Source organism: Tasmannia lanceolata, unplaced genomic scaffold (assembly GCF_043159265.1).
Source record: "Tasmannia lanceolata isolate RefF3 unplaced genomic scaffold, GAP_Taslan_0.1 ptg000008l, whole genome shotgun sequence".
NCBI lineage: Eukaryota > Viridiplantae > Streptophyta > Magnoliopsida > Canellales > Winteraceae > Tasmannia > Tasmannia lanceolata.
In genome coordinates this window covers 20,805,825-20,826,258 of record NW_027518685.1, presented here as the reverse complement: position 1 = coordinate 20,826,258, position 20,434 = coordinate 20,805,825, and the positions used below count along the sequence as shown (strand labels likewise).

General features: G+C 37.5%; 1 protein-coding gene across 1 annotated transcript; it reads right to left on the bottom strand.

Moving 5' to 3' along the window:
• Positions 1 to 2,003: 2,003 nt before the first annotated feature.
• LOC143883412 (plastidic glucose transporter 4-like) lies at positions 2,004 to 18,175 on the bottom strand. The gene is given in 17 exon segments (XM_077386764.1): positions 2,004 to 2,062; positions 2,065 to 2,164; positions 4,626 to 4,740; positions 4,843 to 4,931; positions 5,651 to 5,721; positions 5,854 to 5,921; positions 5,923 to 5,998; positions 11,047 to 11,200; positions 11,357 to 11,450; positions 14,538 to 14,650; positions 14,743 to 14,770; positions 14,772 to 14,840; positions 15,183 to 15,210; positions 15,213 to 15,314; positions 15,821 to 15,888; positions 16,169 to 16,283; positions 18,085 to 18,175. Coding segments are annotated over 17 exon segments (1,440 nt in total).
• Between the last annotated feature and the right edge of the window lie 2,259 nt (positions 18,176 to 20,434).

Below are 20,434 nucleotides of genomic sequence, written 5' to 3'. Positions count from 1 at the left end.
TTAAATGTAATTACGAGTCCAATATTGGACGTACAATCGGTTGTCATAATGTGAACTGAACAGGGCTTTAGGATTCTGTAAAGAGATGCTAAAGAGTTCTGTGAAATTACTAGTTGCAGTCCCGTGGGCGACGAAAAATTATGTTCTATCAAGCGTTTTTAAATTTCGGGATGCAGTGCGACTAATAAACATTAAACGATTCATTAAAAGATATATTAAAATTATTTAAAAGTTAAAAAATATATAACATCTTTGCATAAATTGTTACGGGTTAAATATTGGCGAACCTTTCAACAATAATTTAAACACAAATCAATATATCCTCACGGATATTTATCTTATAGTCATCAGAGATTATGATCCAGTACAACCGTTAATAATAGCTTAGAAGAAAAAATAGACTAATAAATGGTCAATTCAAATATAGAAAAATAGTAAGAGACTATATTCATATGTACAATACAGTAAAACGGGATAAATATCTCTTAATATCTGTTTTTTAGGAAACGTCTTTAAAGAAGGGGAAATCTAGTATTTATAAACATTATCTTCCCCAAATAATCTCTTCCAATTTAAACTTGCGGAATTTGTTTCCTATACACAGAATTATTCTGTGATGTATATTTTTCTTTCTCTTGAAAGGAGCTATTTACACAAGCTGCGTGTATAGAGGAGACTTGGAATTCCGGATTTTTAAAATTAGAATACAAAGAGTTTTTAGAATACGGTAATTGACTCTTGGATATTTGCTATATTTATGGAGATTATTTATTACCTCGCACTTATTTTGGGTAAGTCCAAAAGTCATGCTGTGGAAATATAAATCGTATATTTAGTGATGCCACATCAGCATGAGATATTAGTAGAGTCCCCATTTTTTTCAAACAAAAGCTGAATGCGGTATGCACCCACGTGGCACACCCTCAGCTTACCACATCCAACTTTACATATAAGTATAGATAGATATATGGTGCCCGAGCATCAAGTAACGTGTGGGCGGTACCATAAAAAAGTACCACCCTTGATATTTGATCCGACATCGGCCTCGCCTCTAAAAAAAGTGCGCTGCTGTTGGATCAAATATCGAGGGAGGTACTGCCCACAAAGGACGTGATGCTCGGGCACCGTGTAAAAACTCGAGTTTTGTAGGCCTTAATAAGGCAGTGATATAATTGCCCTTTTTTTTTACTTGGGCAGCCCCCTCTATTGTATTCATGAATCATGAGTACTCTTTTACACTAGTGGTTCCAAAATTCATTGGTTGGGACTTGGGACTCGCAATGGGAGGCCCATGACCCAAAACGCTCACTTTCAAATGATCAATGCGTTTGGGTTGCCGGAATCCGGAAGCAGCACCCTATTTCGATTCCCCTCTAAATTGAATGGGAAACAATTCCAATAAAAATTTAAAAAAAAAATCCCAATAAAAATTTAATTCCAACGGGTGGAATAAAAATCCCACCTCTTTGCCATGAAACAAATTCTGGTATTTTCCCCATCTATTCCACCCCAGTTTCGATTCCATCCCCTTATTTTTTTCATTTATTTGAACCAAGCTTCAAAATCGGGTGGAATCGAAATAGGATGACGATTCCAATGCCTGATTCAAGCATTCAAAACGCACCATTTACATTAAATTTCAGTTCAGGCTAAGCTTTCTACTTAAACTCTAAACAATGAATAGAATGATTTCATATTTTGACCTAATTCTAGGCCTAAACTCTCTACTTGACTTGGGATGGAAATCTGTAACCCATTAGTAGCACAACCCAGCCAAACAGAGTTCTCATCCATTTTACAGAGTTAATTATTTCCTACGAACTAACTCTCCTTTTATTCATTTTACAACTGACTGAGCCACCTTCTTCCCATGGTTATTCAAACATAAAAGCATATCTCTACTTGGAAGAAACCAATTCTAAGACTAAAATATAAATTTCTCTCTCTGAGGAAAACCAACCTCCCTTCCATAAGATAGCCATGGATCAACTGTTGTCTACCAATCAAGCCGCGGGGCTAAGAGCACGCTCTATTTCCTCCAAAGACCGACCCTTCGTCTCACGACATTGCCTGTTATGTACAGAACCGCAAGAAGACAGACCATGCTGATTCCAAACTTGTTTACAACGCTCAAGAAATACAGGCCGATAACAAAGTTGGAAACCTGTTAAACAACCACCCAAGGAGTAAATAGTTGATATATGATTCATATGTAACTGGAAATAGAGCACAAAGAAGGCGTTGATCAATGCAATAATGTTTACTTACTGAGTTAAATATCTCAGTGGCCGTCTATGTCAATTTTTTGAAGTAGGAATATTTCTGCAATTCTCTCTTTTGAAGAGAGAGAATGATGAGAATTTATCATATTCTGTCCATTACATATTATGTAAAATTCAATGTGTGAAAGGATCCTGCGGCCTTTACATAATACACATCATTGTTTCTTCTGCAACTGATATGTTATTGTTGCTTGTCAGCAAACTGGTTGTACAAGCTATATTAGTTTTGTTCGTATGGCACGGTTAAGTGAATCATGGATGCTAAAGTGCCCATGCAAGGCTATTTTCAAATATATAGTGTCGAGCCTCTTTCAAAGCTAAAAGCAGAGGTATTTTGTGGCGTGATTGGACACAAATAAAATCTTTTGTTATAATATTCCTTTACTCTACATAGGAAAAATATAATATAAAAGGCGGCCTAGTGCACAAGGCTCCCGCCATTGCGGGGTCTAGGGTGGGCTAGATGTACGCAGAAGATTTGCATAAATGAACTAAAAGTGCATTTTTGTGATGAGAAAATATTTCATTAAGAATGCTCTCTATAGCAATATATTATACTTTGGATGTGTGAAAAAACTATCATAATATTCTATTATGCGCCATGCACCCAATCAAACCATTGGTTAGTGAAGTGAATCGTGTGTACTTTTTTTTATTTGCATATAAAAAAAAAAAGGCTCGGGGTGCATGGAAGTCCACTTGTGAGTCCAGGTCAGAGTACGAATCCTTAGTTAGGTTTAGCATGGAGAGAGGGGATGGGACAAGGTTTTGGGTAGATTATTGGCCAGGAGAGTCTCTCTTGCGTCATGCATTTCTGAGCCTATGCATTTTAGCAGTCGAGAGGGAGGCCACGGTGAGTGATTATATGGAGAGGGGGGATTGGAATGTAGTCTGGTTCCTTGCGCTTAGGCGTAACCTCAAAGATATTGAAATACAATATTTAACCGATCTACTATCATGACTTCAGTCTTATTATTGTTCACATCTTTGTTCGGACCAAAGGGTGTGGACTCTGGATTCTTCTGGCTCATTCTTGATTCAATCTTTTTTTCTAAAGGTTAGCGTCTTTGCCTAGAACAGATTCTCAATGAGTTAAGGTGTGGAAATCTCGGGCTCTAGTCTACCAATGGTGGTGGCTTTTGCTTGGTCAGTGGCAAGGAAAAGCCACCACCATTGGTAGACTATGCATGGCAAGTTGGTGCGTCTTCTGTAAGCAAACCGACGAATTGGATCATCTTATGGTTCATTGTCCCTTTCCTTTCCGGATTTGGATGTACATAATTAATAGCTTTGGTTTATCATGGCCTCTTCCAAATTCCATAAAGAAAATCATCATAGAGTGGAGTGGGGGCCCATTTGGAGAAGCGGGCCAAGTGGTGTGGCAACTTGTACCATATGCAATGATATGACATCTATGCAAAGAACGGAAAAACCACATCTTCAAGGACAAAATGCGAAGGGGGGAATAGAATTAGATATTAAAGTTGACCTTATCCATTAGAGCAGGTGCAGAAAGGAAGCGTGTGATAATGTTGATGAGATTCTTAGAAACTGGAAAGTAGTAATGGCAGAAAAAAGAAAAAGACCGGCAAATGCACCAATAAGATCCCCTCCTCCCGTCGGGTGGGTGAAACTGAATTTTGAAGGAAGCTCAAGAGGAAACCTAGGTAGGGCAGGCATTGATGTCCTGATCCGAGGTAATAACATACGGAGATTTGTGTCTTAGTCAGACCCGGCGGGAATATGCAATGCAAATGAAGTAGAAGCCAAGGCATTGTTGTGGGGTCTAAGGTGGGTTGCAGAAAATGGAATTGGACATTTAATTGTAGAAGGTGATTCTGCCATTTAATTGTAGAAGGTGATTTTGCCATTTAATTGTAGAAGGTGATTCTACCTCTAGGAGTTTTGTAGGATGGAAGAGGGGTTGTATACCTTGGGTTTATCAGTCAGCAATAAGAGCAGAACCAAGAAGTATTGGACGTGCAATTCAGGGGGCCAGGGCCGCTTATCAGGAGATCTAAAACCATTTGGACTTTCTGCTTACCGCATAGAGGGGTTTCTCCTTCCGCTCGACCACCTATAAAATGGAGTCAGTTTAACTGGTTTTGTTGGGAATCTTGCTGGGAATTAACAGTAAAACCATTGTATTCGTGAGACACCTTGTCCCCATGTTGTATTTCGGCTTTCACGGTAATAAAAGTTTCATTATCTCTCAAAAACAAAAGTGGTGTGTTATTTTCAAATGTTCTGATGCTTCTCTAGTCCATGAATAGTAGAGGATAAATGGATATTTCTTGTCAGATAAAAAGAATGGACTCGAAAGCCTAGTTCTGTGTGACTTACCCAGTGCATGCCCAGGGACAAGGCAACTGCCTTAGCTCTGATTCTCGAGGCAAATATCTCTGGATGTAGAAGAGCTGGCACAGGACCGGCACCCACGGAAAAGGATAACACATAGCTGTGAATTGAATTAAAGGAAAATTAAGATTCTTTTTTTTTTTTTGGAAGGATAAAAGGAAATATGATACTAGTAACTTGGTAAGGAATAACATAAACTTAGAGAACGGTGCCAACAACGGCAAGGGTGCCTGAATATGGTGCTAAGACCTTCCAAGTGAGGGACAGGGAAAGGAGCAACATTGAAGCAGCCTTGAAAAAATTATTCACATATAAAAATGACAGAATTAGTGGTTAAAGAAAATCAAGATAAACTGCCTCCTAACAGGACAGATTTTCAATACTAATAAGCACACAGAATTTTTGTGTCCCTTGAGGCAACAGGAAACCATGAATAAAAGATGGGATGCCAAAAATAAAAAGCAGTAAATGGTTAGGACCTATGCCTGGCATGCAGCCAAGATTAAGTTGGTTTAGTGAGCAAAACAGTGCTGTTGAAAAGTTCAGACATCCGATACTTAATAGGCATCCAAAGAAAAAGATAAATGGGCTCTATCAACCTTATTGTGTGGTAATGTACTTAGTCCACAAGAAACCGTTATAACAAGTAAGTGGCGTGTCTTACCGTCGTAAATTATATTTGTTATAGACATTTGTTATTGCAATACATGAATACCCAAAACCCTTGTAATGATCAGAAACCTGCTTAGATTAATGACTCATAGTTCTGAATTGGCATGTCACAAATGGGTTAACTAGGCCAGTGAATAATTCAGAAAACATTATACCATATGCTATCAAATCAAACCAAGAAATACACTACTTGTGTCCAAGATACTACAGGTCATAAATAGTAGTAATCAACACCAAACAATTCTTTCACTGAGTTAACTGTCAGAATCCATCTTAATATCATATTCATTCACATCTGCTTTAGATGAATAGTCTTAAAGATTGGAAAAGGATGCTACCATTCCAAAGCTAGTGATTAGAAGACTTTTCCTTCCTTGCCTGTCCATCAAAGAAGATGCGATGGTCGTGCCTGTGAAGGATAATAACTCAAGTGAGATATGTCGTTATTTATGGAAATCTATACGAATTGATGTCAGGTGTTTTTTATTTGCATACATGAAATGTAAAATCCAAAGGGAAAATCATGTAACTGAAGACTAACCAAAAACATTTGATGCCCCAACAAGAGCACTTACTGCAACATCAGAAGCAATTCCAGCACTCCGAAACAGAGGTTGAACAGTACACTACAGCATTGATTCCAGCTAGCTTCTGAAAGAAGAACAGTGCGACCCCCACACTCACAACTGAAAGTGGACATACTTGTTAGGACGTTTTTGCCCCATATGCTTTACCATGTTTCCTTTCAGAAACATCAAAGAAAACAATAGTGACAAATAAACAATAAAGAATGACTTATAAGACCACAATGATAACATCCGCATCCTTCTTGTTACTTCTAAGCGTATCGCCATATCGGTAACGACAGTTCTTAGGGGTTCTTTTTTGACAATATAACAGAAAATTATTAGAAAATGGAAAGAAACAACAACCTGATTAATACACATTTCCAAATCCTATCAATAATATGGGCTAACCACCAAGACCCTGGGATAAAAGCCTTAGACTAAGCGATGACTTTAAGTCTCACTATACTAGTAGCTTGCCATTGTATTGCTGTGAAAGCATGGAGCCCGGAAAGAAGAGCATGACCTACTATTTAATAGAGTTTGCTACAAGCTATGGCCCAAAAAAAAACACCAAGACAAATTCCCGTTTGTCCTTCCGGAACGCCCAACCATGCCAGATGGCCCCAGATTGCCCAAGGATGTGCCATTAAAAAGTTTAGCCTGGTGACATGAGGCAGAAAAATTGATGAGGACTAGGTTTAAGGCCTTTGGTAAGAGATGCAGTGAAGTGAAGGAAGGAGTCACAAAAGGAGGGGGGGGGGCACGAATGTAATAAGGCATTAGTGGTGGCAACTAGGAGGGAAAGGAGATGGAGACCCCTATACAAGGGGATTTCAGTGATTTTGGAGGACTTTTGCTGAATTTGAAGAAGGGATTTGTAACCACCAACTAGGAGAAGAACACTTGATTGTAAGGAGAACATTGTGAGATGTTGGAGAGGAATTCCTGTAGATTGAAGGCCTTCCATCTCCTCGTCCTCTCAGCCAGAGGTTTCAGCTAAGATAAGTATCTCCTTGCTATAATTTCCACTCATTTCTGTCATAATTGCAGTTTTCCTCCATAATTCCATATCTTCTTGAGCATTCCACGTGTTTCTCATAGATCATTAGATCAAGCTATTGCATTGAAAGTTATTCACTGTTTCCTGCATTTTCCATCCAAATTTCGAATTACACATGCATTTTCTCACTGTTCTGCATCAATTACATCAGCTTGCTATCCATATGCAGTTTTGGAGAGCATTTACTGCTTTGGGGGACCATTTTTTAGCAAATATTTCATTCAATTTCAGTTCTTAAAGTTTTCTTGCTTGGCTTTGATCTTATATTACAATTCAGAAGTAGATCTACAAAAGGTTAGATCTACATCAAAAATCCACTTTGCTGCCTTTTTAGTTTAGGAGTTTACTAACAAAGTATATCTCCTCGATATGCCTTGCATCATGTAGGCCCAAAGAAAACCTTATTTCCATGGTCCATTTTAATATGAGGCACTTCATCTCCCATAATTTCTTAGCAGTAGTCACTTCTTTGTCATTATTCTGTTCATTCCATAAGAGGTTCAATTTACCGCTAAAGGGACAATTTCCCATACAAACCAACCTTTCCTCCTATGTGATTCCACAGAGTCCTCCAAAAGATCTTCGAATGTATGGTGAAAGATTCACATATTACCAAATCATTAGAGAATAACCTACCAAATTCTCCTAGGACAATGAAGGAAGAGGTTGCGACAAGACTCCTCAGCCCTCTTGCACGTCATGCACCAAGGGGAAGAGATCTAGGCCATCAACTATTTTCTCCACTACCTTCCAAACTCCATTTTGCTCATCATATAATTAGTGAAACACCATTTGCAATGGTCATAAGCCTTTCAATATCAATTTTTACAGATAACACTCGCTCCACCCTCTTTCCTAGAGTCCAACTATGGCATGCTTTGGTAGCATGGTTGCATTCAGAAACAATTAATAATGAAACAAAAGTTTATTAACTAACACTCTAGTTGGAGTTGGATGACCTAATCTATAATGCTGCACGAAAGCATGAAAAATACAGGAAGAGTACGAGGCATAAAAATAGGCACTTAAGGACTAGAGTGAAGATAGAGGTTTTTGCATCGAATTCCTTCATAAAGTGTGGTCCCAAGTGTAGATTCTTTACAACAAAAAAGGGAGCAAAGATGAAATAATAATTGTGTTGACCACAAAACTGAGAAACTAACACTTTTTCTGACACATCGTGAAGAGATATATCACCAAAATGAGAAGGTATATATATGCAAAATACATATAAGAAATAGGGATCCATGAGCCATCGCCCACGTTTGTGAAAGAAGGCCCGGGTAAGGAATTAAAAGAATACCTTACACTTTGAAAATTTAATTAGTGTGACTAGAATCAACAGCCCAAGAAGCTTTCAAGGGTGTCTATGTGGTGGTGGTGGGGGGGTGGGGGAGGATGATCTTTCTAGGGTTGGACTACATGTGGCCCCTCTTTTGGGTTTGGCCATTGCATGTAGATTTTTGCTATCAAGGAGGTTTGAACACAGGACCTTTGGCTCTGATACCATGTGAAACTACCACTTACTCCAAAAGTTTAAGCTGTTGGAGAAGATGTTATTTAATCTTTTCTACTTTAACAATTCACATTGAAAAAATAATAGAACTGCGCGGTTGTGTAGGATACTTGGCCAAAGTGTGACCCGTTAGCCCATAAGTAAGCACTGTGACGAAGCGGCTGTTGCTCACCCGACACGATCGTATGAGGTCACAATTCTCCCAACACGATTATCCAGGGTGAAAAAGAATTGGGGATCGGATGGCACCTGTATCAACAACCCAAGAAGCTTTCAAGGAGAAGGGGGCTGTTGGAGAGAGAGAGAGAGAGAGAGAGAGAGAGAGAGAGAGAGAGAGAGAGAGAGAGAGAGAATCCTATTACTAATGGGATAAGGGAAATTTGCTAATGATTCACATTGAAAAAATAATAGAACTGCATGCTTGCATCTTCCACAATCTGGTAGGGCCACTAGGTGTGCTATATATAAAAGAGTGATAACTAGTAGGGCTTGGAGTAAGTGACAGGGCACAAAGTAATAAGAAGAATTCATGGATGTGGGTAAAATATCATGACTTGAGTTGCTGGTCTGCAAGCAAGACATGTTGATTCATACCCATATGATGATCCATAGCTAGACAAATGAGGATGTAAGGGAGGCTTAAAAGTAATTCTGTCTTCTGCTTTGTCCATTGCCTATACTTTGGCCACCCCGTCCACCATGTCCACTGGAGAAAGATCCAACAGGAAAAACAACCTCAGTTTGACCCAAGGATTGATTGGATTGTTTGATCTAATTTGCAAAAAATAATTGAGTTTCATGCTGAAGAAGATGGATCTTTTTTCTTGTAATAAGTGGGAAATGGTTCACATGTCATCATGGATGTTACAAACGTGTGGTATTCCATATTCATCGCCAAGACCACTAATAAACTAATAACAGAGACTTTGTGTTTTTCTTTTAAAGCTTGTTGAATGGAAGCAAGCTGTTTAAACTTTAAAGAGTCGTCTCAGCCTATAAGGTACTCAGAAAAAAATGGTAGATCCCTTCTAGCAATTTTGAAGTTCAATCTGAAGTTGCATAAAAGTTTGCCTTGGAATACTGTACAAATGTATCATTAAGAGACTTCCAAAGTTTTGTGCGGTTGACGCATGGAGAACTTTAACAAGAATCTGCATAGAAAGAGCTGAGTTTATCAATAACGAGCTGATGCTTGACACTCCACGCTTCAAAATGTGAATGTTTCTCTCAATATCTCCTCATTCATTCCTTTGCATATATGCCGGTCGTGACATGAAATTCGTGAATTCATTAAGATGACCCAACACACCTTCACCATGTGAACTCTGTAGAATCATAACTTTTTAGCAAAGGAAAGTTTGCCATCAGAGATTTAAATTGTGACAAGTTGGGAAAGTAGATAAAAAGATATTCCAGAAGAAGGAAAAAAGAAAGAAGAATAAGCCATTTGAAGCAAAGAAGATAAAAGAAAAGAAATATGATAGACAAAGAGGACAAATGTCGTATAGGGTTAAGAACTAAAACGAAAGCATAGATCCATTAAAAAATAAAATGAAAGGACAGACTACCAAAAGAGATGAAATTAGTTGTAGGTTGTGGAGACGTTGGATGAAGGATGAGAAATTGAAGATATTAGTAGAGAATGTGATGAGTTTTTTGCTAAAACAAGCCTTCTTAATAGATGAATTATGCCAAGTTTGAGTTAGCATGGGCTCACTTCTGAGAAGACTTTCTCATATGCTCCTAACTTGAGTGGGGTGAAAGTTAGCTAAGCTGACGGTTAGAAACTTGAAAAGTTCAATCAAGCAATGGAAAGGAAATGAAAAGGGTTGCATAAAAATAAATAGATGTAGGGTATTTTGAGAAAAGAAAGAAACCAATGAAATGGGAGAACAGTGAGAGAAGGAGAAAAGGTTGAAATAAGGTTTGGAGGACAATGAAATAAAAAGAAAAATAGGGGTATTGGAAGAGAAGGCTGGAGATTTGATATTTGAATGGGAACAGGAATATAACAGAAAGATGAGATAAAAATCCAAAACGTTGAAGATGAACAGATTCCTTACTTTTGTTGTGGTCAGATTATACCGCATTGCCTGGTCTTTGTCTCTGCAACCATATTAGGAAGGCAAGGTAGTAGAAAATATATAAAGGGAAGCAAGAGGGGAAAATATTTCAGTCTTATTCATTCCTTGGAATGCAATAGATGAAAGACTATTAAAGCAAATACAAACAATACATTTTGGAAAGATAGAGCTTATACATACGTCTAATAATACTTACAACATTACTATCCAGTAACAAATAAGAAACTAGGTTTGGCATGCTTACAGGAGCCAAGAGTACTGAGAACAATACAACATTTTCGATGTGTTGAAATACTGAAATTTTGGCCAAAATTCGGTAAAAAAACAATATTTCAGTTCTTTGTAATGAAATTTCGGCTGGAATTACAGAAGTTTCGGCCAAATTTTGGTAATTTCGGCCGAAATCTTGGAAGAAAAATTTAAAAAGCATTTTAACGAAATTTCGGCCGAAATTTACCGGAAATTTTGGTTTCGGTCGAAATTTAAAACCATGGTTGAAGTATACCTTTCGAATAACGCGTACTGAAAAGACCAAACCAACTGCCATCTTGTTCTGTCGAACCCTGGCCACCTGCTCTTAAATCATCCATAACCTCAACAACTTTCTCTTTTCCAAAGAGCGTCTTTATAGCTGACTCAGCTTGAGAAATTTTCCCTTGCTACATGTCAAATAAAAAAATTAAGTTAACATTCTTCAAAGAAAAAAAATATCACAGAACTGACAATGCATACACAGAACAAGATTAGATAGATGCAAATAGTAAATGTAAACACAGATCCAACCATTTTAGGCCAAGGAGCCTTGTGAACAGAACCTGAAAAAGCCAAAGAGGACTTTCTGGAGAAATAGACATCCCCAACGCCATTAGGACAGAGGGGACAGTTGCAATACCAAACATTGTTCTCCACCTGACCAAAAGATCAATCATATCAGAGCAGAAACGGAGAAGAAATGAAAGTGAAAGTCTATTTTCAGAACTGTCCCCATGTATAGCAATATTTCTCAAGTAGTCATGAGCAGAGTAAAATTGTCACATTGATACCTAATAGTATAGTGTCAATACTATGAAAAGCTAACGAAAATTGTTTTACATTTAATGAACTATGATCTACCATAAGCTGAAAAATAAAAATGAGAGTAATAGGATGCTGAAGGAAGAAATAAATAAGATGTCAATTTTAGGTAGGTTAAGGTCAACTAAGGAGAAATGATAACAAATAAAAACAGAGAAGAGATGAACTTAGGCAATATAGCTTGAAATGCTCTAATTCTGTTTGTGATAGCACCTAATAAGGCCAAGTTAGAAAGCAGAAAATGCAGATGAGACAAGCCTTAAACACTTCAGAATATGTTGTCATTATTTTTGCTTCCACATGCATTGCTGAGCTCTTCATGAGAAAATTCACCTGTGGAAGAAGGGAATTTGTTTTAAGTAGAGTTTAAGAACTCTTACTTGGACAATGTAAAACCGAGTTGATTCCTGTGATCAATGATTGAGGTGGTCAGTTTTTCATTAACTAGGTGAAGTCAAAGGAGTTTTTGGTTGACTCGGTAGGTCTAAAAATGAGTTGATCGGGGAAGAGAGTGTTTGACTCGGGCAGTTTTAAAACAGAGTTTTTAGTTACTTTTCCCACTGACATTGTAAAGTTTAAACATCTTGCACTTTTACATCATGAATTAATGGGTGATGAACAGATGAGAATTATGTCCCTTTTGTTTACTAGGAATTCCCTTTTGGTGGTTTATGACCAAAGAAAAAGATTCAATAGTCCTAGAATGACTAGAAGAGGACATTCACGGTTAAAAATGGGGTGCATTTATCTCATTTCGTTCCGAAAGGCCAGAACATTCCATTATGGAATGAAAAATGAAAAGGAATGCAAAAGAAACTTTTCGGGTAGAATTTCAGCTTGTTCCAGTCTATTCTGGTCACTCTGCCTAGAAGAGCGCCCAAATTTTGGGAAAAAATCCAGAAATGTGTTCTTTTGCAGCAATTTTCTGAGTTTTTCCTTTTTGTCCTTTTTAGTGATCAGTTTCTAGTCTTATTAAAAAAAAAAAAAGTGATCATTTTCTAGACATTTGATGTCTTTTAACCTTCCAAACTGAATGAGAGAGGCATGTGTGGGGTGCGTGGGGTGGGGAGAGAAGAGGAGGTGAAAACACATCAAACCGCTCTTATTTTGACACTGAGAATTCCATCCATTCCTTTCATCCATCATGCAGCTGCAGGATCATGTCATATAAAACAGAAAGTCTGGGTTCGAAGAATTTGAGATGCAGAATGGTTTATGTTAAAGTGGATCTGATTCAGTCATCTGTTCACATTGTACAAATTCAGTTGAACAATTTCCAAGGATACACTTCTTTATTCAGTTGAACAATTGCCAGGCAACACTTGAATTTTTACCCATCATATCTGGATAATTATAACTCTTCTCCATTGCGAGCCTTGGCGCAATGGTAAGGTTGCTCCATTGTGACCTAGTGGTCACGGGTTCGAGTCACGTAAATAGCCTCTCTGCAAAGCAGGGGAAAGGCTACGTACATCTAGCCCTCACCAGACCCACATTGGCGGGAGCCTCGTGTATTGGGCCGCCCTTTTTATATCTGGATAATTATAACTCTTCTCCATTTAGTTATTTAAATTTTATATAAAGCCATATCTGAAAATATAGATTGGTAGTAGTGGTTTGAACGAGCATTATTATAATCATAGCAGGTGTTCAAAAAGTTCAGTTTCTCATTCTGAATTTGGCACACCACACCACATTTTTTTTATTAGAGGCTGTAGAAATCTATGTCACAACTCACAAATAGCATTCTCGGAAATTTCTCGGCAAGGGAAAATCTTGCGATATATATATATATATATATATATATATATATATATATATATATATATATATATATATATATATATATATAGAGAGAGAGAGAGAGAGAGAGAGAGAGAGAGAGAACATTTCTTACACACTTGTGTAGGTAAGTTACCTACACACTAGCTTAAAATACAGTGGGGGCCCACATTGTTTGGGTGATCCAAACAATTCATTTGAATGGTCCTCACATAGATAGGGTGTCCACAAAAAATCAGATCCATAGGATCATCCCAACCCTATGATTTGTGGAGGTAAAATGGACGTGTATAAACCTTCACAAATTAGTCCATTTTTTGCCTCCATAGTTTGAATGGTTAGGATGATCCTATGGATCTGATTTTTTGTGGACACCCTATCTATGTGAGGACCATTCAAATGAATTGTTTGGATCACCCAAACAATGTGGGCCCCCACTGTATTTTAAGCTAGTGTGTAGGTAACTTACCTACACAAGTGTGTAGGAAATGTTCTCTCATATACAAACAATTCATTTGAATGGTCCTCACATAGATAGGGTGTCCACAAAAAAATCAGATCCATAGGATCATCCCAACCCTACGATTTGTGGAGGTAAAATGGACGTGTATAAACCTTCACAAATTAGTCCATTTTTTGCCTCCATAGTTTGAATGGTTAGGATGATCCTATGGATCTGATTTTTTGTGGACACCCTATCTATGTGAGGATCATTCAAATGAATGGTTTGGATCACCCAAACAATGTGGGCCCCTACTGTATTTTAAGCTAGTGTGTAGGTAACTTACCTACACAAGTGTGTAGGAAATGTTCTTTCTATATATATATATATATATATATATATATATATATATATATATATATATATATATATATTGGGTTTATATGGGCAAAAAAACTATAAAAATAAAATTATTTAAAAAATATATAAATATAGAAAATTTAAGAAAAAATATCAGGATAATATCATTATATTATTGCGATATTTTATGATAAAAATGAAAATATCGCTATATTTTAGAAATCTCGGTTTTATTTTCGGATTTTGTCGTTTTATCAAAATGTAGTGATAAGAACACAATATTTTGAAAATATCAGATATGACTTACGTAGAAATAGAAGTATGTGACAAGGAAATACCATAGAGGATTTCCCGCTAAAGGCAATCCGGCCACCAAAGCCGCAAGAATTCCAACACAAATAAAAAGCTAGTTGACAGATCCAAGCGCACCACGAATCTCCGTTGGTGATATCTGAATGACAGCAAACATTTAAGCTACATAAAGCTTTCAAAAATACATCAAATACAATCACTAACAAGTAGGTTAACTTCAAAAGAAACTACCTCAGATATGTAAAGTGGCACAATGGCAAGAGACACCAATTCCAATGCCAGCAAGTAAGCGGCCAATTATCATTGTTTGTACACTCTGGGCTGTAGCACTGCAACAATCTTCCTAAAAGTTTAGAAACAATCCTCTACCACTAGGAAGTCTTAATTCCATAGCATTAAATTTCAAGCAAAGTTTTAAATGTCGGTTTTGTTATCGGCTTCAGCCACAACCGAAACCGAAATTCAGCCAAAATTTCAGCCAAAATCATGTAAAATTTTGGAAAACAATTTCATGATTTAAAAGATTTAGGGGGGGATTTCCGAAATTTTTCGGTGGAAATTTCACCAAAATTTCGGATTCATGTACTTTCAGTGTCGCCCACGGCCGAAATCTGAAATATCGGGTTTTCAGCCGAAATTTCAAACCATAATTCCAAGGATACAGGACAAACCAGAGAAATGCACCAACTGCATGTGGATGGCATCCAGTTGAAAAGTCCTGGTTCTGCCAAATTTATCAGCCAATGCTCCACCTGTGAATGAGCCAACAGTGGCACCTGCAAGGGTTGTGCTAACAACCCATCCTGTACAAAATTTTGTGATGAAAACTTGTTAAGCAAGTAAGTTCTAGACCGTTACATGACCTGGAAAGGTAACTAAAATGGAATCTTAAAAAGAGATTAGTCAACTGTAGGATGTCAAGTTTCTTAGTATACAAACATTAGGGCCGGTTTGGATAGCAAGAAAAACATCTCTGATGGAAAATTTTATCTTTTTCATGATTTAGAGGAAAATGACATGATCATGGTTAATTTTAAGGGATATTACCATAAATTGAAGGTTCCACTAGTGAAAGTTGAATAGGATTGGTTCAAATTATCTTTTCCATCTTTAAGAACGTTTGGAAATCTTAGAAATTTTCTTCCTTTTCAAACTTTTCCAAAAAATTCTTGCAATCCAAACAAGGCCTTAGGAAGAATCACATAAATCATTCTAGTTTAATTAAACAGAAATGATAAATAGAAGTCGACTAGCACATGATGGGACGATTTTCGTTCAATATCCAAACAAGCACCATTACTGCACTTACCTTGAAGCACAGCATTTTCAGCAATCCCAAGATCCTTGGAAAGATATTCAAGTGCCCCATTCACCACACTGCAGTAAAAGAGGAAGATCATATAATAATTCAGGAACAACCAACCTTATTCATGTTGGCAATAGAAAATAGTAATATATGAGAATAAGCAGGCCAGCACAAACATATATCTTAGACTAAAATGAAGTAGACAAATTTCAGCTTAAAGTTATTGTTGTCACATCACTGGTAATGTAGACTGATTCTAGAAAAAAATCGAGAGACTCAGAGAGAGAGAGAGAGAGAGAGAGAGAGAGAGAGAAAGAGACCAAGCTTTTCTATCATTCCATGAAAACATACCCTAAATGATATCCAAACAAAATGGCTCCCAAACAAGCAACACCAACAAATGGCAAAACTGATCCAGAAGATTTGATTTGAAGCTTGCCAGAGGGAACATCCTCAAGATCTCCATCTACAACAGATTAGCTGGAAAAGTCACATGCCACTGATAAACAGACATATGTTACACTAGAAGCGAAAGTAACAAGATCCTTGGGAAAATGTTGAAGTACGAAGACCTCCCTTCCAATAAAGAAAACAAAAGTTTATATTTTAAAAGCACAAAATGAGATAAAGTGGCTGAACCTAAATAGGGCAAAGCATAAGTCTCGGCTGTGAAGCTGTAAGACTCACTTCAAAAATAGGAAGCAAGAAGAAAAAGTAGGTAAAAGGGAACCGTGAGAAAACATTAATATAAAAACAGGAAAATTAAAGAGATAAGTAGACATTAACCGAGTTGTTATTCATCATTCATTGGCTCTAAAGTGAATTTAAAACTCATAACATTTGACTAAATTGTTTATAACATTAACATTGATATAAGTCACTGACCTAGAATTTAAAACCCATGGCAGATCATAATATAAAAATAAATAAAATGGTCATTCAGCATTTATCAATCATCATGCTATGTGGTCATTCATAAGTCCTAATGATAAGTCATCAATTTTATTTTATCTAGCATAGCAGGTATATATATACCTAACAAACTATAATAGTTACTACTTACTAATGAATTCTCCTATTACTAAAAGGCATATAATTCAATCGTAATTTCGTAAATACTAAACTATTTCTCTCATCCTAGTTCTTCCTTTTCTTCATTAGTAACATGGTCATCGATTAATCCACCATAAGATGAAAATAAGTGTTAATTAACCCCAAATACCCAAAAATCATGGGATTAGGGGCTTTTACTTCAGATATGCTTCAACCCCAACCCCCTTCCTTCCAAGCCAAAGTAGTAGGGATTAAGAATATTTGGTGGAGAAGTAAAAGAAGCTGATGCTTCAAGGCGTGTTACTAAGTCGCTTTCCTGAAGACAATATTCGCCCCACCAATTGTTGGGGTTTCCACGAGTTTGCCTCCAAGATACAATCAAGGCCAGTAGACAGAATCTAACGATGTCCGACTACGTTATGCACAAAAGGAAACAGACCCTAAAAAACCTTGAATTTGGCAAGTTTGTGAGATACTGGTTTTTATTTGTATAGAATAAAAGATAACCAGAGAGAATGAAACGAAAAATGGAATAAAAAGAGAATTTAGAATTCTCTAGAGAGAGAGAGAAGAAGGCTACTGAAATCACTAGAGTATGGTATCCACAATGGAATCTCGAATTCTATTGCAAATGGTGGGTTTCATCTCTGCAGATTATATTTTAATGTGGAACAGAGAGATCTGATTTTCGACACCTGACATAAAAAAAAAAACCCAGATATCAAACAATTAATGTTACAACAGGAGCAGCAGAGAAACATAACCAAAAATTTATGTCATGTGTTGAAATACAGAATCAGCTAACTGAAGGATAATCACCAGGGATAATTAACTCAGAAAGATCACTTGGCAATGCAATATGTAACAGAAGTTTACGAGGTGCATTTTATACATCCAACAACCAACTGAAAATTTTCACCCAAATTCAAACCAGGGTAAATTACTAATCAGTCTAGACAATATTCACTATCACACAATGGTTACGACAACAAAATATAAATCCCATAAACAAGCGAAGCAAATCTAAATCACGAACAAGAAAGCGATGAAGTAACAAAAACACTACAAATGGGAAAAGAATAGGAATCAAAAGAAGCAAACCCAAATTAAAACAGTTGATCTGAATAGAATGATAATCTAGTAGAATTAGAATGCACATCTACACAGTTCATAAGCAGAGTAACCAAGCATGAAAATGATAGTTCTGCACAAACCAGAGGCTTGAGCCCTGAGCACTCTAGCCTTTGCCTTGGACCTGAAAAATGTCTCTGAACTTATTCTTGAGCATGAAAGCTCTGTTCCCATGACGGTTGAACTGAGAGGTTTTCTGGTGCATAAGCTTCTATCTAGCATACATCTATTATGTAAACCTAAATTCCTCTTCCTAAATCAGCCAAAAGAAGATGATAGTTTACGATTTTGAAGCTCGGAGCCTACGCATCCATTTGGTGTCACAGTTGAAGCCTGCATTTTCACCTGTTGGCAATCTGAATTAGCAAGAATACTGTAAATTACAGAAGAAACACCAAAAGATGAAGTAATGACTAACCAAAACCATTGAATTTGAATCCTTAGATGTACTCTGACTGTGAAACAACCAATTACTCCAGAAGCTTAAGCTGTTAGAGTTGGCGTTATTTAATCATTTATACTTCAACACTGACAAAAAAAATTTTTTTTTGAAAAGGGCAACAGAATATATATATATATATATATATGTAAAAACAGAACCGAGGTGGTCCTGAAGGAACAAAGATAATACAAAGATAGCAGTACAATAATTCAAGGAGGTAGATAGTCAAAGCACTCAAACGCGGCCCGAAAGACTCCTTTCTTGGCAAGGGTGTCTGCTTCCGCATTGGCTGATCTCCTGACATGACGAAAAACTATTGAGGAGCCCTTAGCCCTGTCCTCTATTTCCTCTAAGAGAGGCAAAAATCGCCAAGGGGGAGAAGCGTTACCCGAAAGCCAGCGAATAACATTTAAGGAATCCCCTTCGACGATAATTTTGTCGCTCTCTAGACGAGGCATCGAGAGAAGCCCGCTATGAACGGCTCGGACCTCTGCCTCGTTTGAGTCTGCCACTCCGATAGGCCCCGAGTAGGCCCAGAGGACTTCCCCTTTGTGGTTTCTACATAACCCCCCTACTCCTGCCATTCCTGGATTGCCGATAGACGATCCGTCAAAGTTAAGTTTCAGGGACCCCGGAGGAGGAGGAATCCAGGAGGGGAGGATTTTCACTTTGGTAGCCGATTCCAAGCATATGATTGACCATCCTTCCCAGAGGTCGAACACTGACAAAAAATTCACAATGAAGAAAGAGAAAAAAAAAAGGATAAATCAAAGGAGATATTTGAGAGGAATTACAGTAGAAAGATCACAACAATTTAAAACCGAATTTATTCGATCACAGATTAAAAACATCAAAAGAGGTATAATAAAGACAGAAACCATCATATTATCAAGTGAAAACAAGAGAAAACCAACATTGTCAAAAAAAAAAAAAGAAAAAAAAAATCATAACAGAGAAATAACAGAAGAAAGTTGAGGCGATCTCAACCCAAACTTCATTCGTGAATGTACGGATACATCGCTCCGCAGTTATTGATACACTGCTGCTGGGTGTCCTAAGTAATCAAAAGGGGCAGATATATCACTTCCCGACAAAAAGAAATATAAAAAAAGGGATTTGCTAGTGTCCATGCAGAAGGCATTTCATGGATGTGTCGCTGCATGTGAGAGTAGCCACCTGATGAATGAAGACAAAATCTGCTTAAAGTGAGCCCGTGTGGCTGCTCTCACATGCAACAGCACATCCGCGAAATGCCTTATGTGATGGACGCTAGCAAATCCCATAAAAATACGATTATATTGACGTGGATTTTGAGTGAGGATGGAAGCCTTTTTTTATCTCGCACGTGAGTTTCCTTTTGACCTTTTTCTACGCTCCGTATAGATTGTGTTCCTCGTGCCTCAATTTCGTCCAATTCAGTGGTCTCTAGTTTTAGAGTGAAATATCGAAAATACCCCTAGGATGAGGAATTTATTAGTCAATACTATAAGTAAGGGTTAACCAGTGCCCCCCCCCCCCCCCCCCCCCCCCCCGGGGCCCTTAGTAATTTGTTAGTCAGTCCTTTTCGGATGCTTACACCCATTTTTTTATAAATAGGTTAGGTCTTCAATCTTAGCAGGCCGATTTATTGAGTTCAACCTTGTATGGCGGATTTATTTAATAGTTTAACCTTGTGTGGCTTGATAAAATATTGTTTACAAGGTTTGAATCGAATTTATTGAGCAATTATCCGCCAATAGATGTTTCTCTGGATGATATGGATGCTGATAGCTATTTTCATAGGACTTAAAATCAAATTTCGAAATGAAAGTTGCAAGTAGTTGTGGCAGGTTTCATTCAAAATTCAAACCGGACGTTACAAGTGGTTGGTGAGCAATTCCTTTAGGGCCCCTTTGGATACCTCAAAATGAATAGATCTCACGCTGAGGGAGACTGAGAGGAAAGGGGGTAGAAAACTTCCTACTAGAAGGTAGAGGTTGAGGAGCAAAGAG